The sequence below is a fragment of the Hyaloscypha bicolor genome (genome assembly GCF_002865645.1).
Source record: "Hyaloscypha bicolor E unplaced genomic scaffold K444scaffold_165, whole genome shotgun sequence".
Lineage (NCBI taxonomy): Eukaryota > Fungi > Ascomycota > Leotiomycetes > Helotiales > Hyaloscyphaceae > Hyaloscypha > Hyaloscypha bicolor.
The window spans coordinates 140,318-161,141 of record NW_020194667.1 but is presented as its reverse complement, the minus strand read 5'-3'; the positions used below and the strand labels follow the sequence as shown (position 1 = coordinate 161,141).

The 20,824-nt window shown below is 51.2% G+C and overlaps 8 protein-coding genes across 8 annotated transcripts; 4 read left to right on the top strand and 4 right to left on the bottom strand.

Moving 5' to 3' along the window:
• Positions 1-170: 170 nt before the first annotated feature.
• On the top strand, positions 171-1,499 carry K444DRAFT_572094 (glycosyltransferase family 15 protein; the record flags this gene model as incomplete). The annotated part of the gene is made up of 4 exons (XM_024877346.1): positions 171-306; positions 360-623; positions 674-1,292; positions 1,343-1,499. 4 exons carry the CDS (start codon positions 171-173, stop codon positions 1,497-1,499), a joined length of 1,176 nt encoding a protein of 391 aa, XP_024729589.1.
• Positions 1,500-4,272: 2,773 nt separating this feature from the next.
• K444DRAFT_572090 (beta-lactamase/transpeptidase-like protein) lies at positions 4,273-6,322 on the top strand. Its single transcript, XM_024877345.1, has 4 exons — positions 4,273-4,814; positions 4,865-5,150; positions 5,204-5,247; positions 5,294-6,322. Exons 1-4 carry the CDS (start codon positions 4,724-4,726, stop codon positions 6,124-6,126), a joined length of 1,254 nt encoding a protein of 417 aa, XP_024729588.1. The 5' UTR covers positions 4,273-4,723; the 3' UTR covers positions 6,127-6,322.
• Positions 6,323-7,054: 732 nt separating this feature from the next.
• On the top strand, positions 7,055-8,208 carry K444DRAFT_599901 (aquaporin-like protein; the record flags this gene model as incomplete). The annotated part of the gene is made up of 3 exons (XM_024878597.1): positions 7,055-7,390; positions 7,472-7,772; positions 7,823-8,208. The coding sequence occupies 3 exons, from the start codon at positions 7,055-7,057 to the stop codon at positions 8,206-8,208; spliced, it is 1,023 nt and encodes a 340-aa protein (XP_024729587.1).
• A 2,381-nt stretch (positions 8,209-10,589) lies between these two features.
• On the bottom strand, positions 10,590-11,230 carry K444DRAFT_619388 (uncharacterized protein). The gene has a single exon (XM_024881505.1). It carries the CDS (start codon positions 10,851-10,853, stop codon positions 10,620-10,622), a length of 234 nt encoding a protein of 77 aa, XP_024729586.1. The 5' UTR covers positions 10,854-11,230; the 3' UTR covers positions 10,590-10,619.
• Positions 11,092-12,772, top strand: K444DRAFT_188028 (salicylate hydroxylase-like protein). Its single transcript, XM_024870903.1, has 2 exons — positions 11,092-11,318; positions 11,368-12,772. The coding sequence occupies exons 1-2, from the start codon at positions 11,282-11,284 to the stop codon at positions 12,648-12,650; spliced, it is 1,320 nt and encodes a 439-aa protein (XP_024729585.1). The 5' UTR covers positions 11,092-11,281; the 3' UTR covers positions 12,651-12,772.
• A 121-nt stretch (positions 12,773-12,893) lies between these two features.
• Positions 12,894-14,006, bottom strand: K444DRAFT_646911 (WD40 repeat-like protein; the record flags this gene model as incomplete). Its single annotated transcript, XM_024885268.1, has 2 exons — positions 12,894-13,888; positions 13,961-14,006. The coding sequence occupies 2 exons, from the start codon at positions 14,004-14,006 to the stop codon at positions 12,894-12,896; spliced, it is 1,041 nt and encodes a 346-aa protein (XP_024729584.1).
• A 1,348-nt stretch (positions 14,007-15,354) lies between these two features.
• On the bottom strand, positions 15,355-18,175 carry K444DRAFT_646910 (uncharacterized protein; the record flags this gene model as incomplete). Its single annotated transcript, XM_024885267.1, has 2 exons — positions 15,355-17,158; positions 17,256-18,175. The coding sequence occupies 2 exons, from the start codon at positions 18,173-18,175 to the stop codon at positions 15,355-15,357; spliced, it is 2,724 nt and encodes a 907-aa protein (XP_024729583.1).
• Positions 18,176-19,661: 1,486 nt separating this feature from the next.
• K444DRAFT_187966 (uncharacterized protein) lies at positions 19,662-20,253 on the bottom strand. Its single transcript, XM_024870902.1, has one exon. It carries the CDS (start codon positions 20,178-20,180, stop codon positions 19,797-19,799), a length of 384 nt encoding a protein of 127 aa, XP_024729582.1. The 5' UTR covers positions 20,181-20,253; the 3' UTR covers positions 19,662-19,796.
• Positions 20,254-20,824: the final 571 nt, after the last annotated feature.

The following is a 20,824-nucleotide window of genomic DNA, read 5'->3' as shown; positions in this document are numbered from 1 at the left end:
AACAGAAACGCGCCTGCCTCGGAAGACGCGTTTCATTCCTGAAATCTCAGGCAAGCGTTCGTGCTACGATTGAGTGGCGCCGCCCCGGTTCAGGGGTCGGCAAAGGGGGCGCCACTTCCAATTTATTTCCAGCTGCATAATTTTTGTTAGAAGCACGACAACATCTCACCATGGCGATAGCGAGACCAATTCGAATGCTGGGCCTGGCAGCTATATGCCTGTGGGTGTTCTTCTTATACGAGGTCTTTGGACCTGCGAAGCCTGCATCGCCATCCAAAATTATGGATCAGGAGCCTCTTCTTGATTGTACGCCTCCAGCCCTGCCCCTTTTCCCGGCAGACTGCTGATTTGCACTGTAGATACTGGAGAACCTGAAGGAGCCCCGTTATGGCGAGCAGAGAAAGGATACGGACTTGGCGCTGAGGGCACAAACCGAATCAATGCGACTCTCCTATCTTTAGTTCGAAACGAGGAGATTGAAGGGATGGTACAAGCAATGAGAGATCTCGAACGGACGTGGAACTCAAAATTCAATTATCCGTGGACCTTTTTTAACGATGTGCCATTCACGGAGGAATTCAAGACACGGACACAGGCAGAGACGAAAGCAGAGTGCAAATATGGTGAGTAGTGTCCTTTCCGCCGGATGACAGGCAGCTGATGGGCATTACAGAATTGATCCCAAAAGAACACTGGGAAGTCCCCTCTTGGATTGACGAAGAGATTTTCCAGGAATCAGCCAAAATCCTGAAAGAACAAGACATCCAGTACGCGTCCATGAAGTCCTACCACCAGATGTGCAGATGGAACAGCGGCCTATTCTATAAGCATCCAGCTCTAGAAAATACACAATACTACTGGCGAGTAGAACCGAAAGTACACTTTTTCTGCGATGTCGATTACGATGTTTTCCGATACATGCAGGACAACAACAAGACATACGGATTCACAATTAACCTCTACGACGCGCCGAAATCAATCCCCACGTTATGGCCAGAAACGGTCAAATTTCTGGCCCAACATCCAGAATACCTCCATGACCAAAACTCGATGCCGTGGTTGGTAGATACTGAGCGGAGACCAGATCACAACATGAAGGCAAACGGGTACTCGACCTGTCATTTCTGGTCCAATTTCGAGATTGCAGATATGAGTTTCTGGCGGAGTCAGGCGTATGAGGATTATTTCAATCATCTAGACCGCGCGGGAGGGTTTTTCTATGAGAGATGGGGTGATGCTCCCGTGCACAGTATTGCGTTGGGCCTGTTTGAGGATTCGAGCAAGATTCATTGGTACTTCTTCCCCTCTTTCAAGCTTCAGAGCCTGTGCTGATGATTCATAGGTTCCGTGATATCGGATACCAGCACATCCCGTATTTCAACTGTCCCAACTCTCCCAAATGCAAAGGCTGCATGACTGGCCGTTTCACAGACGGAGAGTCGTGGTTAATGAAAGAAGACTGCAGGCCGAATTGGTTTAAATATGTCGGAACGGGCTAGGCCGGGTTTGTTTCGGAAGGGTCCGTTGTATTATGAATTACATTGTGGAGTACAGATATTGAAGCATTTGGCAAGGCGTTTGGTGGGGTCAGGATTGGAAGCAATTGTAGAGTAATAATCATCTGTACCATCTGGATTAGAGGTCGGACGAATGGAAAAGAGATTCATGATCTGGGGTTTGTCTTCACTCCTCAATCTTTTGGCTAAGTTGAGAGTGCGTTGGAGTGATTTAGCAGTCAAGTGACAGTTGAAGCGTCTGATCAGAGCCCATGGAACCAGCAGTTCATCTCTTCAGCTCCTGTTATAGAACCCTCACTTCCGAGTGAAATCTAGGCGTGTTTGGCTTATCACAAGTGTGGTCATTTCCTTTACACCACTTTGGCCAACCACTCCCCTGTCACACCTACAATCTCCTCGCTATTCGTCTCCATAAACATCATATGCCCATTCCCCAAAACCACCCTGTCCACAAGCCTCACTTTCTCAGCCGTCACTCCCGCTTGCTTCAAAAATGCCGTCGTGCACCTTACGTAATAATTGGAATTGGATATTGTGACTCCCTTGATGATGTCGAAGGAGGAGACAGAGACAGGAGTCGTGTTCTCCACAAGAGACGGGCATATCGCTCATGCCTCACGCTCGCGTCGGTGTTCCTCCATTGAGCAAGGGCTCAACGAACGGGGGCCCCACGGCTTCTACTAAAATCAACGCTTTCACGAGGCTGGGTTGTTTATCCGCGAGCAAGACCGCACCGGCCGTTCCTTGTGAATGGGCGATTAGGATCACTTTCCGCCTGATGCGGTCCACGAGCACAATTACTGCGTTCTGGCCGAGGGTTTCGGTGGTTACTGGAAGGATGATGGAGGGGGGAAGGGGGGAGTAGTAGGCGTCGAAGGAGACGTGCCCCGGGTGCCGTTGCCGTAGCCGGCGGGCCTGGCGGTGTGGAGATGCGTTTGCGGTCAGAGTTTAGAGAGCTCAAGGGCTGTGAATCGCTGCTCGATGGCTTCGGCTGTTGTGGCTGTGAATACGGTGGCGTTGTTGGGTGGTGGAATCCAGGAGGAAAGGCCACGGGGTGGTTGATCTATAAGATAAACAAGGTATCCCTGGGCGAGAAAATGTGACGCCCAGCCGGAACGTCCGTCTGGTGCATTGAACTAATTCTGTGTTTCGATTAACATATATCCCATAAACTTAGAAGCTGAAGAATTCCTGTAGGGGAAAATTGACTTACTGTCTCGTCTGGCCTCGTCCGTGGATGAAGACGAAGGGAAAGGGTTTCGTGTTTCCATCAACAGGAGTCAACTCCTCGACATACATCTCATTTTCATAACATAGTCCCCAGTTGTCGAGGTAACATATTCTCCACTAACGTAGAAGCATTTTCAAGTATGTGGAGTCTGCTCAACTGCCCCTACAACCAATCTCCCACAGCACAAAGCCGAGAATCACGCAACTGTAAGAAATCTCATATTCGCCATACCTCTACGTATTGAGAAATTATGAAACAGTTTTAGAGAAGAGGAATTGCAGTTGAATTTATCTGGTAATTGCCTCGCATCCAATCTCGAGATCGTCCAGTTCGACCTACTAGAAAAGGGTTTCAACACGAGATGTGATCAGCACCATTCAGCCTATACGTCCAAGCATATACACCCCGCAATGATCTACCTCCGTATAAAGGTAGCTATCTCGAGGCGGACAAAGAAAGCCGCACTAAATGCGAACTCCCCTTGTTTGTCCACCACGAGGGTATATTAGACCAGTATGCCCAAGCTTGCAGTGGACAAAGAAAGCGGCACTGAACTCTCAATATCCCAAGGCAAGTTAGACCTTCGACCTTGCCTGACCTTGGATGGAATCCAAATATACTGGAAAGCCGTGAGGATTAAAGGGGTAGACGTTCGATGTACGATTGAGTCTGGACACTTAAAATGGGGATATTTGAAATGTTCCTTTCGACCTCGGACGTTCAAACCTCAGCTTCGCTTTTCTTGTCCATGGCGAGTCATGATAAAGTTTATATTGAAACTTTAGCGTCACAAGAAGACATGTACTCGATGTCGCCCATGGATTCGCAGTCACAACCACAACACCACCATAAATCACTGTCCCTGTCTAGCCATGAAATTGCGAAGCCAGTCTCCAACAGCAGAAGCCATCCCTGTCGTAGCAGCAGAGACAAAACTCCACAAGAGACTACACCAGAGTCAGCTTTTACACATCAAAAGACATATCAAAAGGGCTCAAGACAGAGTATCCACCACATTTCAAGAAACCAAACAAGATATCCAGCAACTTCTCTGACATATCAACAAAGCACGCTAAGAAAGAGGAAACCAAAAAAGAATTCGAGCTCAGGGATTGGAATGAATCATCAACATACCCCGTTTCCTCAGGTTCATCCGCAAGCACGATCTTCAACCCAACCCCTACCGACTTAAACAGCTGAAGTTGGAGAGATACTCATGACTTGTCTCACCCCCTGCCGCTCTCTCTTTTGTTTTGAAGTCAATTGGAAGATGCGCAGTTGTGAACATACCATGTGGCTGGGACAATGACCACATGTCAGCTCTGGAAAGAAGAGCGATTGAAGGGTAATAGATTTGACTGCAAAGTGAAGCAGTAGTTCTTTGAAGGAAGACTTTGGAAAAGGGGCTGTACTAGGCCCAATCAGGATGTCTACTCTGAAACTATCCTTTGCACGTGATTTGACCCCACCCGCACCTCAGTCCTCATGCTTTCCGATATCTTCAAAAGACTTCGCACAAGAGTCATGACCATGAACTCCCAGAAACAAAACCGCTGTCTCAGACTTACCAAAATATGCCTTCGCTGACTCCCTCGCCGCATGATATGCGTACTTTCCCTTATGAAACCAAAAAGCCCCCCTATTCTAGGAAACCTTTCGGCCGGCTCGTCCCGTTATGCACGACTTACGGCTGAAGTTCGTTGGCCCAATGAAGGAGACATAGTACTTGGGCAATTTTACGTACGAATCTCGCAGCCGCTAGGCTGTGGGGGGGTACGAATGCGAGAGCTACGAGTAATGTTCGTGCCCGAGGTTAATTCGGCTGGGTAAATACCCCCGCACAAGTCAATGTTACGCGTACTCCCCAAAACTTTGGACGGGACTGGCAGCCAAGCTTGAGATTAATCGAAATTGAGAGTCAGAAAGTTATTCTTGGAAGAACGGTCCAGATTGAGATCGAGGAACATCAAAGAAGATGGCACCCGAGACTTTTGAACAGAGGATGGAGAGGGCATGCAAGGATCGAGACATCCCTGGTGCGGTGTTGGTCGGTGGTGATAGAGGAAGTAAACGAGAGCTTGCCCAACTTCCTCGAAGACTTCTGACAATTTTGTAGGAAACTTCCGCTATGAGAAAGCATTTGGGTACAGAAGTCTCAAGGATCTTTCCAACCCCGACCCCATGCCCTTGGATGCAACGATGTGGCTGGCCTCATGCACGAAACTTATAGGTACAATCACTGCCCTGCAGTGTGTTGAAGTTGGACTGTTAGATCTCGATAAGGATATCTCGGCGATTTTGCCTGAACTTGGGCAGCTTCAGATCTTGAAAGGATTTGAACAAGGTCCAGATGGGAAAGACAAGCCGGTCTTGGTGGAGAATACGAAGGCGATTACTCTAAGGTGTGTATTTCGAGGACGGTGTGTGGAGTTTGTCAAAGCTGATTGATGTACAGGCATCTTTTGACTCATTCTTCGGGCCTAGGCTACGATTTCTTCAGTGAGTGCTTTAAGGTCTCCAGGAAAATATTTGCTGACCTTGGCAGATCCTGTACTTATGCGTTACCGCGCAACGCAGGGGATCACTCCCAGTCTGAAACTAATAAACCCCGTGAAAGAGGCCTTCACCTACCCTCTCCTCTTCGCACCAGGCGAAGGATGGGAATACAGCGTGGGTATCGACTGGGCTAACTGGGCTGTTGAGCGTGTGTCCAATATGTCCATCGAACAGTACATGGAGAAGTTTATCTGGGCTCCCCTCGGTATCAAGTCCATGACCTTCCATCCCAAGACCAAGTCAGCTTGTATGGAGAAGCTGACCGACATGAGCGTCCGTTCGGGAGGCCAGAATCCCATCTTCGGCATTCCAGCAGACCCGGAGGGGAAAGTCGAGTACACCGATGATCGTGTCTGGAATCTCGAATCGAGTACGATTTCTGCTGGAGCGGGGTGTTACGGCTCTGTCATCGATTACCAGAAGATCTTGCAGAGTATCTGTGCCAATGATGGGCAACTGCTGAATCCACGCATGGTGAACGAGATGTTCAAACCTCAGCTCTCGGAAGCGTCGCGCAAGGCATGGATGGCGATGCTTGCTATCCCCGAGATCAACCAGTTATATGGCGTACTGCCGCAAGGGATTCAAACTGATTGGGGACTGGGCGGGTGTCTGATTATGGAGGATTTGCCGGGCGCGACCAAGAAGGGCACGATGGCATGGGGAGGATACCCAAATCTGCAATGGTTTTGCGATCGGAGTGCTGGCATGTTGGGCATCTTTGGATGTCAGATATCCATGCCAGGAGATTTGAAAGCAATTGAGCTGTACAGAGAGTGGCGGAAGGAACTGTATAAGAAGTCTGGGACGGAGCGGCTGTAGAGGACGCACCACGGATATGGCAACCGCGGGGTGTACATACAGTTGCAGCGTTCAATTTCAAGAATATCACTGAATTTAAGGCTGCTATGAGAAGGTTGGGTGGTAAGCGCGTGTCATGTTATCGGCAAATTATCTGGAGGGAGCTTAATATTTTAATATGTAGTTTTAAGTATTTTGTGAGTACACAAACCCCCGCCCCTGGCTTGGTAAGTTTCCTTGCCTAGATCAAAAGCACACATTCTAACAACCGGTGGCTATCCGCAATCGACATTAAACTACGAAAAAGCGTTCAAGCTTTCCCTACTCAGCAAAGGTTAGAAGTAAAGAACCTTAGTAGTAGGAGTGTCACCACTCGAACCACTTCTGCAAACAGAGAAAACTAAACCTATCGAAGTTGGTCAACAAGGTTGCAGGTTTCACGGGGGAAAACAGTTCGCCCGGTTTCTCAAGTTTCTAGCGTTTTGCACCTTTCCCCCTTACTCTATGAGTTTAGGTTCTACACAGATTTCCCTGGTTCACTTTTTTGAAGCCAATAGCTTCATCTTCTTCCCAAGCGAAGTGACTTATTGACTTTGCCTGACAAGATGTTTGACTGCTGCACTTTTGTTGTTAATGCCTCCCAATACCTTTTAATAATTTCAAATGCTTACGCCTTGATTTGAGCTTTGAAGCAATGCAATCTGTCTGTTTTTCCAGCCTTAGCGAGTGTCAGCGGGGTGGGTGTTCTGGCTACACTGGAGGAAGCCACGATCCTCTAATCTTTCCTCCCTACCCTCCTCACAGCGTTCTTCTCTCTTTCATCTCAATGCCCTCATACATCAACACCACAACCTCTTTATCGCCATTGTTATCACACCCTAGAACAATTACCTCCCGCTCTTAAACCTCTTCTGCATTTAAAATGGCATACCTCTCTCGCACCTTCACAATGAACACCAACCACACCGAGACAGTGTTGACTCGAAAGGACCCGTTTAACAGGCTCTTCACCAAGATCTTCGACGCCCTACCACCCTCAACTCGAGGTCACGTCGTCGCTGTGGTCGGCGAGTTCCTTGGCACTATCGTCTTTCTTACGTTGGCTTTCGCGGGCGTCGAAACAGCCAGCGCGTCTTCGAACGGAAACCAAGGCCTCGGTGTCTCGACTACGGCAAAGCCACATACTTCGGCGCAGCTGCTGTACACCGCTTTGGTGGTTGGCTTCAGTTTGGCCGTCACTGCCTGGACATTCTTCCGCATCAGCGGAGGTCTCTTCAACCCTGTGGTAAGTGGAATGCTTCTCGATCCAGCATCAATCTCCGTCTCCCCTCCGAACATCCCGTGTTGACCAATTACTAATCAACAGATCTCTTTCGGCATGGCATTGATAGGTGCAATCACCTGGGTTCGGTGTGTACTCCTCATCGTCGCACAATCTGCTGCAACCATCGCGGCTTCCTACATCGTGTACGCTCTATTCAGTGGCGGTCTCAACGTCGGCACCGAGCTTGGAGGAGGCACCACTATCGCACAAGGCATCGTTATTGAGATGATCTTGACGGCTCAATTGGCGTTCACAATCTTCGTGCTTGCCGCTGAGGAACATGCTGGAACATGCTTGGCTCCGATTGGCATTGGCTTGTCTCTGTTCGTTGGAGAACTCATTGGTATGGTTAATCAATATTCATACATTCTTGGTGTTGATGCTATCTCGCAGGAGCCTTCTGGACTGGTGGTTCCATGAATCCAATTCGCTCGCTGGCTCCTTGCATCGTCAACCGCTCGTTTCCTGAATACCTCTGGATCTACTTCGTTGGACCAATCGCCGGTGTCGTACTTGCAGTCTTGGTGTACAAGCTCGTCGTGGCTTTGGAATACGAGATCGCGGATGATCAGGATCCGATGCCTGAATTGATTCTGCCAATCGTGAGGAACGGACGAAAGCCCTCTTCCATCATTCCAATAGCAAGCGCAGGTCCTCCCACCCCGGAAAAGCAAGTCCAAGAGCCAGCCAAGACTCACAAAAAGTCTGTTAGCTTCGGCAATGGGCAACCTTCTGGAGATATTGAAAACCCGGTCCTTTATGAAAGCCATACGGACTAGTGTCGAGATTCGCGAAGAGATAGGAACACTACCTCTTAATCCTTGCTTCGTTCAGACTCTGACGAGAAAAGCTTTATGGATCATTTCAGAGGTACGGAAAAGATCGCAAAAGGCGGAAGACGCAAATACTCAGAAGCCCTAAGCCAAAGACGATAGTCATTGCGGTACAGACTGTTATTAGCAAAAAGATTTTGGTTGCAGAAGGAAACTGTTCGTGTTCTGCTTTTGTATAACAACTGAACGTGTCTAGTTACTGTTTTAGCATCTCCCTTCTCGCCTCCATCTTCCACATTGAACTGCAGCTTGAAGTAACTCAACGGCTAGAAGACTCTCTTTCTTTTCTCAGAGCTAGCTAGGAGCAGTCTTGGTTCCCGAGGGAGATGGTACTCCGCCTCCTCCTTTTCTACGATTATTTCTTCTTTCTTGCCGTCCTTTCTTGCCATCCATAAGGCCATATTTAAAGCTTGCATGAGAGTCCGGTATAGAAAAAAGCATATCCATACTCCATTCCAAGAGTCGGCACACAGGAACAAGTTATCGATGATCGAATGCGGGAATGGAATGTAACGTATGCTGATCTCACTAACCCAGGTACGGTACGACCTCAGTTGCTGAACGCGAAGTTCATGAATAAGATCCGGGACCCAATGAGAATTACAGTTCGAAGGTTAGCTGCAGCTTAGCCATGTCCTCTCTGGCACTCTCAAGGCAAGTGATGGCAGGGAGTAGAGCCGGCCAGATACTTTGCACACTGAGTAGTGTAGTGAGGGGGCAAGGTGAGGTAGGATTTGGCGTGAGTGACTTGGCGGCCTTGGCCTTCAACCCTCGTCTCCTGTTCGTAGGAATCCTTCTTTATCAAAAGCTTCTTCTGTCACCCTCTCATTCCCACAATATCCCATGAATATCTGCGGCCCCTTGACAAGAATTTCGCCTTTCTCTCCAACCCCCAAGCATCTCTCCTTTCTCATCAACAATCTTCACGCTCGTATTTGCGACCAAAGTCCCTCCCGTTCACGCCTACTTAAAATCGCGGCCCCAAAGCGGATGCGTGGTGATGCACACGGTACCTTCCGTCATCACATACCCTTTCTTGAATCCCCCTCCGTGAAATCTCCTTTCTAATTTTCCAAGCACAGATGGGAAGATCTGCACAGCGCCAGAAGCGAAGCGTTTGTTGCACGAGAGAGGCCGTAGTTTGAGATAAGAGCGGAGTGAGCGAGGTGGATTATGAGGGAGGCACGAGTTGCGGTTCTGCGATTCGGTAATGGGAGATTGTGGAGAGGAGGACCGGGAGAGAATGAGGTGTGTGTGGCAGGAGGATCACGGAGCTGGAGAGGATGAGAGGGAGGGTAGGGAGTTTGACGACGCCGGTTACTGGGTGTTAGGTTAATGGGCGGAGCGTTGTGGGGAGAGGGATGGAAGGGGACGCACTATGGTAGAAGGGGAGTGAACCAAGATTGTGGCGTGGTCCTTTGAAGTTGTAGGGAGGAGCTGGAGGAGTTGGGCGATGATGTTTTGGTGGGATATTATGACCTGCGGTTGTGTCAGATGGATTTGAGGATCCAGGACTGTGGAATCGAAGGACGGCGTACAGCTTTTGGTTGTCCCGCTGCTGAAACATAGTACCGCACACACTTTACTATTCATCTTCCCAGTTGGTAAACTCCACGGTTGAAGTCGTCTGTCCTCCCTTATTCACGTTGCTTCTTCAACCGAGTATTCAACCAAGTCTTCCACACTGGTCACCCTATCCGCCCTCCCCTCAAGTACGAGGATTTCCATTTCCTCAATACCGCATTTTCTAGCGGCTTCTCTCACAACCTTCAAGTTCTCCTGGTAACAAATAACATACTTGGCACCCACAGTCTTGAACGCATGCACCATCTCTTCCTTTCCAAAAGCCGGGGAAGAAAGAGCCGGTAGACATTCAGCTCGCAAGACCCCGAAAAGCGCAACGGGATATCAGATGCTGTTCGGGGTACATATTGAAATTACATCTCCTGGTGCTAACCCGAGGTTGCGGTTAAGGACCGTGCAGAAGTAATGGAGTATTGCTTGACTCGAGAGCAGGTGAGAGAAGTGTTTGCGAGAGAATTGGTGAAGGGTGCTGGTGGTGAGGGTGAGTTGATTGGCTTGAAGTAGGAGGATGGCGTGAAGGGGAAGTCTCAGAGGGGAATGTGTGTTGTAACTGAAGGCGTCAATATTGATTGTGCCGAGGTTGTGGGGCTTTCTTACTGTAAATATCTGGATATGAAGATTTGAAAAACATTGTGAAGAGAGACCCCTTTCAAGAAACTAATAGGATACTATAGCACCAATGACAACGCGCTGTACGATATCCTCCACTAGGCAAACAAAAGAAAGGGGGAAGTCATTGACGTGGGGTCCTTCAACCCGCTTCGGCTATCTCTCTACCCCACTAAAAAGGGGTACCGAGCGTCCCACCTTGGTTGGACGATCATCGCCTCATCTTCCACCGCCTTCAACCTCACCAACCTTTCGTTGCTCATCGCATGCGGATCCCTACTTCCTATTTCCATTCTGCCAGGCACAACGCGAAACCTAAACCTAAACCCGAACCTAAACATTACCTCACACTGGACCAACCAAGCACCGAGCACGAGTCCCCACCACAGCCGCCACATCCCCACCACCGTCGTGGGGCGCTGCGCGTCCTGTGGATAAATATTCATACGCCTTTCTCATACGATATCAGTACACGTGACAGCGTTGTACATAAAAACATCAATTCCGTTGCGATCACGGAGTTCGACCACTGATGGCGAAGTGTGTTTCCCGCGTTTGCAGCACACTTGTCGAGTGCCCCGCATTTTGACATACCGACGATCTTCCGAGTGGCCAACGGCCGCGAGTTGCAGCATATCAACTAGCAGCTGTCAGAATTTGTTAGTTGGGATATAAGTCATGGGAAGGAAGCTAGCTGTACTTGATCTCAAGAATTTCGCTTGAAGAGGTCTCATTCTTCCTCGTTGTTGAAAGTTACTTCCGAATATATATTCAGCTGTGGTTTCCCCGAGAGACCTGGACTTGAGTACCTCCACCTAATTTCAAGATGGATAAGAATTTACGTATTGTGATCGTGGGAGCGGGTAATGCCCCTTTTCGAACAGAAAGACCGTCCAGCTGACACGTGATCAGGGATGGGAGGTCTTGCAACCGCTCTCGCACTAGCAAAGAAAGGCTTCACGGACATCTCAGTCTTCGAGACAGCCTCGAATCTCGGGTTTGTGGGTGCAGGGATCCAACTTGCTCCAAACATGGCCAGAATCCTAGACCGGCTCGGCTGCTGGAAAGACATCGAAGCTGAAGCCGTCGATATCAAAACGACGAGCATCAGACAGGGATCCACGGATGGCGAGCTCGGAAACGTAGACCTTCGATATATTAGAGAAACGTACGGTTACCCCCATATGGTGGGCCACCGCTCCTCCCTAGCAGGCTCCCTCTACGAAGGCTGCAAGAAAGAAAAGGCCATCACTGTGCACTTCTCCACCGCCGCCTTGGGCGTAGAATCCTGGGGTCCAGAGCCAATTTTGAAAGTCCAGCCTCGGAATGGCGAAGCGTATACCGTGGAAGCGGACGTTCTGCTCGCTGCCGACGGCCTGAAGAGCGTGGTTCGAGACCAGATGCTTAAGGACCTGAACATCAATGCCAAAGTCATGGACACCGAGCAGGCGGCGTATCGAATCATGCTTAAGAGGGAAGAGATGGCCCACGATCCGGAACTTCTCGAGTTGATTGATGCGGATCGAGTCATTCGCTGGATTGGCGAGAAGAGACATATCATCGCGTACCCGGTGTCTAATAAGCAGATTTATAATCTCTCTACGACTCAAGTGGATAAGAATTTCGCTTCTGCGCCGTCCGCGACGTATACGACCAAGGGAGACAAGTCTATCATGCTGGCTACTTTCGACGATTTCTGCCCTATGATCCATAGGATGCTGAGCTTGGTTCCCGATGGAGAGGTTTGCGAGTGGAAACTCAGAGTCCACTCCCCGCTTCCGACTTGGGTACACGGTTCAGTAGCCCTCGTTGGCGATTCCTGTCACCCCACGCTTCCTCACTTGGCACAAGGAGCCGCACAAGCAATCGAAGATGCAGCAGTCCTGGGCGTTGTGCTCTCACGCTGTCCGGATTCATCTCCAGAGAGTATCAACAAGGCACTCCAGGTGTATCAGAAAGTGAGAAAAGAGAGAGCAGAGATGTTGGTCGAGCTTGCTGCGGCGTCGGGGCGAGCGCTACATCTTGGAGATGGAGCCGCGAAGGCGGAGAGGGATAAGCAATTCGCCTTGCTTAAGGAGAAGAAAGGCGCGGTGCCCGATAAGTGGGCGGATGCTGATGTTCAGAAGCAGATTTATGGGCATGATTGTATGAAGGTTGCGGAGGAGGGTTTTGATGAGCTTTTTGCGAGTGTTTGATTTGTGTATTGAGCCTCGTATGTTATAACTTCTTCTCCATGCCACCCTGTTCCATTGCTAGCGTCTCTCTGTGATGCAACTCCTGTGCAATCAGGAGCGCCGCGAAGTCGATTGTATAGCCTCGTGCAGAGGCCCTGAAGGGTCATCTGCTCGGACCGGACTGTTTGGAGGGAATTTGTCGGATTCTCCGTCCAGGTCCATCCAAAAGAGGATGTCGTAGTTGAAGTCTGAGATGGTTGAAAATCAAGGAGGGCCGAAAACAGTGACGATACCATCCGTCCCAGCACAGCACCACTGATCTCCCCTCCCATTCTCCTTCCACGCGACACAACTAACCACATTCCTCCCCTCCTTCTCCTTCCCATCCCGCCCAATCTTCTTCTTCGCCTCCCCTTCCCTCCCCTTGATCCTGACCCTCTCCACAACCTTCCCACTTAAAGTATCCCAAACCACCACCTCGCCATCCGCGCCCTTCACCTCCTCATTCCCACAAACAACCCATCTCTCATTCCCTCCAAACGCACTCCTGCACCTAAACTCATCATTCCTGAACCCCTCCCCCCTATACGCCCTCAACAGTCCGCCGCCATCCCTATCCATCAACCTAACACAACTATCCAAACTCCCCACCAAGACCCCCTTCCCATCCCTCGTCCGCTTCAAACTCGTAACCGGCGCCCCAATAACATCAGTCTCCAGCCTACCCGCCCTAACATCATAACACCTAACCCTCCCATCCACACTCCCACTGAAAACCTCATACCCGCCCTCTCCAACAAGCACCGCACTGACGCTATCCCTCGCATCGCTCAACACCATAATCGGCTTCCCGGACTGACTCCTAACATCCCACATCCGCACCGACGCGTCGAAGCTCCCGCTGATCAACACGGACTCTCCCGCGCCGCCGTAGCACACGCAGTTGATGCGGGCCGCGTGGCCCTGGGCGCCGCCGAAGCGGCGCGTCGTCTGCGCCGTCGCCACGTCCCAGAGGAAGACGGCGCGGTCGCCGCCGACGCTGGCGAACGCCGCGTTGTCGCTGGAGACGCACAGGTCGAGGATTTCGTAGCCGTGCGCGGTGTAGGTCTGGATGAGCTGGGTTGGCGTGGGGGGCGCGAGGGGGTTGGTTGGGCCAGCGGCGGGCCGGGATGGGTTGTAGAGGCGGATGGAACGGTCGGAGGAGCCGGTTAGGATGTAGGTTGAGGGGGTGGAGGAGTAGGTTAGGGCGTGGACTGGGCCTTCGAGGGGGAGTGTTAGTTTGATGTTTTGGATGAGGGGTGAGGGTGAGGAGGGACGAGGAGGGGAGGTACCGTTTGAGCCCAGGAGTTGGGTCAATGGCTTGGATGGGAAGGCCATTGTTGTCGCGAAAGGGTCATCTTCCTATCATTATTGCCGTTGTGTTGTAAACTCACGGTCTTGGATCCTGAATCTTGACCTCATCTTCAACATCAAAAGTCCAAGGTTGAAGTTCAAAGGCGGTGGCAGAAAATTCTCAATTCATACTAGCTCCCTTGTTGGCGAAGATCCCATAATTCGGCTAAGTCAAGGGGTGACTTGGTTCCCAATACCCATGACTAACCACAAACAGTAACGTTGCCGACAAGATGTCACCCCTAAACAAGTCCCCCTTAGCCCTTAACTAACACATCTAGACTCCCTCCCCCTCATCTCCAGATATCCAAAAAGGTCCAGGATCAGCTTCATCCCGGTAGTTGATTCTCGTCGGGACGGAGCTAACCTTAACAGCGCTACAGTAAAGTAAAGTAAAGTAAGTTTGAAATGTCTAACTCGGGATGTGGTCGGGAACCCTGTTTGTGCCCGACGGAAGCGGCCTGAAAAAAAGTGTAAAACAAAAGCCGCCCAGCCAAAGATGATTTTTTGGGTTTGAGACATGGTTTTTGGGTTCACCTTCGGCCCGGGATTTTGGCCGAGATGGGCTGGTGGGGATACGGAGTGGAATTAATGGCGCTTCCTCGCTCATGTAACGAATGAGAGGGGGAGATGGAAGGGGGAAAGGGCCGCGGGAGCTGCACGTGACGTGGGTGGGGTAAAGGGGGGTCTTTGTTGGGTGGGATGGGGTGGGGTTTGTTCTGTGAGGGGGTCATTGGATGTGTTCGTGTTTGGTTTTGTTGAGGTGAGGTTTTGGTTATCAGATTCTCGGAATCGTTTGCTTCTGTTTGCTCGTTGCTCAAGATGCCAAAACGTGGGGAGGTACAAAATTGGGCTTTGAACATGATTTTCTGATTGGTGGTATCGTATCCGCTTGTGGAGAGAAACTCTGCTGATCGGAGAGTGGAAGATCGGATGTGTTCTCGGAACTCTGATCTACTGTTACGAAACAGCGCCGGCAATCGATAGACGCGGAAGAACTCTTCCTGATGTTCATCACTTGACGATGACGGTGATGACGATACTATCGAGTCAGATGAGGATAATGAAAATGATGGGGAGTAAAAACATTATGATTTTGGGATTTTGGGTGCTATGTGCAAGTGTGAAGCCCGCTATGTAGCTTTTGGCACAGGCCTGATATGGTACAAAATGGTGGAGATCTCTATTTCCCAAATGTACACTGAACGCCGTGAGGTATCATCGGTCCCAGATTTCCATATCCCATCATTGAATCGTAATATCCAACCCTTCCACGCTATTCTTACGCCAAAAATGAAGTCTTGAAAGGCATATGTAAATGAGGAAATGGCGTTTAAGCGTAAAGGCAATCGTGATCCTTCGCAAACGTCTTCTCAATCGCCTCCCGCATTTCGAATATCCCTTCCCCGGTACTCTCCCTCATCACAGCGCCCATAGCCCCAAACTTGAACCCGACAGCCCCTGCTTCGCCGGCATCGTCTCGTCCAGCGGCCAGCTCGGCCAAGTCTCTGATGCGTTGGATGACCAATGATTGTTGCTTCTTGGCGCTTTGCCAGAAGGGTGCGAGTTCGGCGAGGATGGTTTGCGCCCCGCTGAAGGAGGCGAGGCGGGTGGAGATGGAAGAGATGGGGATTTTGGCGGTCAAAATGTCGATAGCTGAGACGATTGAATAGCCGACGAAGGGATAGGAGAATTTGGGGGGCATGTCGGTCAGGCTGGTTGGACTCGAGGGAACTGGAGAGCGACGAGATGCGAGGGTGTCAATGACCACTAAGAGAGATTCGGCGTGGTGTTGTGCCAAGGAGATGTGGTGTTGGAGTTGCGGTCTAGAGAGAACAGAATGCTGGATGTGGCGGTTAAGCTTCATGGCTGTTGTGTGATACACTGTGTGCATGGTCATGAACGTCCCAAGATTTCCGGAGCGCGCTGCTCTCAAGAGATTATCTGCTGTGAAGAGGTAGCAGCTGGGTAGGGAGTCATTCCACGCTCGCAAACGCTGGTTGATGTTCTCGTAGAAAGAGGCGAATGCAGAATTAGAAGTCGCCGGCGTTAGTCGTTGTGAAGAGCGATAAATCTGTGTCATAACATCGCTCCAAATTGAAGAGACATTAATGAGATAAGCCATGGATCCAATCGTCCAGTTCGCACTGTGAATAGCGGGGTTGGCGATGTCGAAATATGGGTTCTGGACGTCTGCCTGCGACTCAAAGCTCTTGGTATCGCAAGGGAGTCGCAGGAAAACATCTTCGGGATGAATGACGCTCAAATGCCTAGAACAGAAGCTGCTGAATCGATCCAACAAGTAGCAACTCCAGAACGTCCTCCTTCTGCACTCAGCATACCCAGTGCGATTCAGTCCATATGGATAGGCCTTGAGGAAATGATCATCGCTCTTCTCAATCTCTAAATTAAGCCTCAGGCCGTTCGCTGCTCGCAACGCTCCACCGCAAAAATCCCAGGCGTCGTTCGGGTTGTTGGTTGCGAAATAGTAGAGAGACAGAAGGAGTCGAGACTGGACGAGCTGAATGCTGAAGTCGCGGTTATCGCAGGCGTATCGGGAGATCGCAGCGTACTGGACACCAAGTGGTCGGTGCCCTGGATTGAAGGAGAAGACAGCTCCGAGAGCCAGGATGGTGTAAATCAACATCAAGTCATTGGCAGACTTCTCACTGGCTGACAATACCCACGACTTGAAAGGTTCCGGCGGGAACATACAGTGAGCTGTCTCGGGAACATGTTTGAAGAATACGGAGATGAGGTCGGCGACGAGAGCAGGGTGAGCACTATAAGGATTCGTGTGCCATTCCCGCAGTAAACTGTTGTGATCAATGAGGCCAGTGCCTGAAGTTTCCATCCAAGGGGTCGATGGGGAGTGAATTTCGTGAACTGACGGTCGCGGAGACGCTTCTGAAGCGACCGGTGTGAAGTCATTGTAGCCATTTCGCTGACGTTTTGCATGATGAGTATCGGACTCTGGAGTTACCTGTCGGAGTGGCTGCCGAGGAGAAACAGAATGGCTGCTCTCACGCTTCTCTCCTTTGAAAGATTCAGCATCAGCTCGCGATGAGACTGGGCGGGAAACGCTGTCTTCTGGATCGGCTGGAGGTGTATCGGGTGATCCTTGGCCACCTCGAGGACTGTATAACATAGTCAGTATGATAATCTTCGAGACACAGATTCTGTCGCAACGACTCTGGCAACAGGAATGTGCTTGGGCTCATGAAAGGCACGTACGCGTTCTTGAATTTGCATATCCTCCCAAACTTCTCGCACTGCACGCAACGTGGATAGTCTGGGTCGCATTTGATCTTCTTCTCTCGGCAAGTGATGCAAGCAATAGCAAGTCGCTTTCTTGGTTTCCCAGCCTTTGTCACACCCCAGTGGGCATTGACGATCTCGCCATCGATCACAGTCTTGCAGTGGGTTCCATCATCATAAAAATAACACAATCCTTCTCCTGGTACCTCAGCCTGTCGAACAAATCGTGGCAAGAATTGCGTTCCAGTCCAAATCTTTGGACCCAGTCCATCCTTCGTGGAGTTCGCATCACCCGCAACTGTGCTGGCAGGTGTTGGTGGGTAACTTGGGGTCACAGGGGCGCTGTGAGGTGCTTCGCGGTAGGCTGCTCTTGGGTCTGACTCGAGTCTATGGGGAGGAGGGGGTGGATGGTGATGGTCAGCGTGAGCTCGAAACGAGGAAGATGTGTCTCTGGCTAGAAATTCGGATGAGGGCCTTGATTGTGATTGTGAATGGTGTGGCCATCCGTTCACGGGTCCGGGTCCTTGAGTCCTCGTGCCGTCAACACCATACCGCGAGTCGTATCGAGGTGATTCGGGTCTAGGTCCTGTCTGTGTTGGTCGAGGGGGAGGTGGAATACCAAGTCTTTCAACTTGTTCAGGTCTTGATCCATACGAATGTCGAGATAATGGTGGTCGTTGGAAGTAAGAATTTTCAAAGGGTCGGTCAGGGTGTACAGGTGTTGCTGGGTGTCGACTATCTCGAGGAGACCCCGCTGGGAAAGAGGGGCTATGGCCATCGGAATATGGTGATTGAGCCGGTCGATTTTGAGGTGGTGCTGAACCAAACAGGCTGCTCAAGGGAGGTAGCTGCTCACGGGGTGGTTTGTAACTGAGCTCTGGCCGTGTTTGATACATATCTCCAACTTCTGGTACTGGAACTTCATAGAGTCCTTTCGCGGTGTCCAACATTGGGGAACGAGGCTGCGTCAATTTCCAACCATTCCCCTCGTACTGCTTCTCTGAATGTTTCTCAGGACGTCGAAGCTCTCTTGGAGTATAATGGTCTCGACTTTTGTCGTGAGAAGAAGAAGGCCTTTCATGCAACGGAGAAATGAACGTCCCGGAGTAGATCTGGGTCATAGTCTGCGCTGGTTGGCCTATCAAGGTAGCCTGGGCCGTCCTCCTACATCAAATATTGGAATCTCTTTCGGATAGAGGTATCTCTGTGGCACGGCTCGTCTTTGTTGCCAGCGGACTCGTTCAGGAAGGATGAATATCCTTTTACGGGCCGGTTGAATTCAACGCACTTCCAGCCAGAAGAAGGCAGACAGCTTTGTTTTCAAGCGGCAGTCGTAACGGAGTGCCGTCTGTCCCGATTCGCGCGGTAGTGCCGGTGGGGGCTGGCGGTATGGCTGCTGAGAGGTCGCACCCCGAACGCCTCCCTTTAAAGGTGGTGGTGGGTCAAGCGGGAATCGCGTCGAGAGGTGACAGATACAACGGGAGGTGTCCAACTCATGTATCTGCAATGGAAGAACGCCTGTCGGTACTGATAGAAATTGGATCTGTGGCTCATGCAGTGACCAAGACTTTGGCCATACCCATTCTTCTGGAAACGGCAGCTCGCGCAAGTCCGAATTTTGTAAAAGGCTGGGGGGGTAAGTTAGTAGCGCAGGCGTCACTGACGGATAGATCCAAGGATGAGGAACCTGGCTCGTGCAGAAGTAGTTCGATGCAACGTGCGGGATATGTAGCAGGGGAATGTTTGGGACGGGGAGGTATTGGCCTGTGGGAGAAGTAGCTCTGGTTTGTAGGAAAGAGAAAGGTAACCTTAGTCTTCAAGCCCCCTCCAGACCTAGCTAGGCCCAACAGCCAGCTACTTTGGCTGATGTGAGTGAGGCGCAAGCAGTGAGATGATAAGTTCCGGCTCTAACTCAGGCCAGCCGAGCGCCCAACCCAGATAGACGGGACAAAGCCTTATCTGGATCTGTGGATATGTGGATATTTGCATATTTGGATATTTGCATTTCTGGATATTCGCTGAATATTCCTCGGAGAGGTGGTCTATCCCTAAAGGGGGCAGATAATTTGCTCATGGAGCACGACTCAGGCGAGTGGCGGCCATGGCTGCGCTTCGATCCAGCCGCCCTCGTGGACGAGTCGTCTCACACACACCGGGACTACGGAGTAAACGGCGGGTTCAGCAAGAGGAAGGGGCTCAGCGCGAGCCCAGCGCGAGTCTTGGGGGGAGGGGAGGGAGGGAGGGAGGGCGCGGAGGGCCAGGCGATCCTGCTGCCCTGGCCCACGGTCCACGGTCCACAGTCCACTTGGACTTGAACTTGTGGGGTAAAAGGAGGTGGCGCCTACGGCGATCGAAGCCATGCGCTCCATGCGCCGTCAGTGGCCGGAAGTGGGCCAAATCCATGAACCACCCATGATGCATCGGTGCAAGATCACGCACCGCGCTCCGAACTCCTGCCTGGCAGGGCAAGAGCCGGAGAACGTGGTGCGTATTTTAATGCGCCAATATCGCTCAGGATCACAAATATGGCCATGGTCGTAAATTTAGTTGGGCCTGCTCGGCAACGCTTGTCTCAACACGGGCAGCCTGTGGAGGAGGAGTGAGATGGAGGAGGAGTGTGATGGAGGAGGAGTGAAGATGGAGATGGAGATGGAGCCTCGGGGAGTGATTTCGCGCTGGAGGGTGGGCATGGGCGTGGTGGGAGTGTTGCAGCTGCGGCCGCACACAGTTTTCCTGTGCTGTACGGAGTACGGAGTACCTCCGTAATAAGTTGGCAATTATGCTGGTCTGGCATGGCACAGCATGGGATGATAGCATGGCATAGCATGGCAGAGCATGGCAGAGCATGGTGCCCCCTGCCCCCCGGGAGGAAGCGTGATGCCACACATCCCAGCCGAACATGTCCCCGTTTCCCAGTAGCCGGAATCGGGAAACTCCACCGGGGCGACGGTCATAGCAGACGGCCGCTATAGACAGGTAATTGCATCGTAAATTTACTGCACTGCACTGTACTGCACTGTACTGTACTGTACTCCGTAGCCCCTCCCAACCTCCCAAGAAGGCTCCGTCGCCCTCGATTCAGCATTCAGCCCACACCGAAACGGCCTGCTGCGATCATGGGTTCGCGTCTCGGGATGGCTGCTGCCACCCCCCCTCCCCCCTCCCCCTCTCCCTCTCCCTCTCCCCTCCTCGCCCAAGGCCCCCCGAGAAAAAAAAAAGGCTTTCCTCTTGGCTACTACTCTCGTGGCCCTGGAAACCCGGCTGGAGCATGGGCTCACTGATTATTAGTTTGTTCCCACATCTCCGGGTCGCTTGTCGCGTGGATTACGAGAAAGAGGTTACTCTCCCTTGCGGTGGAACTTCTTGCCGAGAAACAGGACACCGCAGTCTGCAGAAGCCATCATTATTACCCGGCCACCTGTTTTTACACTTACTTGATGAGCGCCCACTTCTTGCTCATCTCTGCGGCGTCAGGTTGCACAGTCACAGTGGCTGACAGCCTGTACGGTACTGTCCGATATGACATGTCGGTGACGGGCATCAGG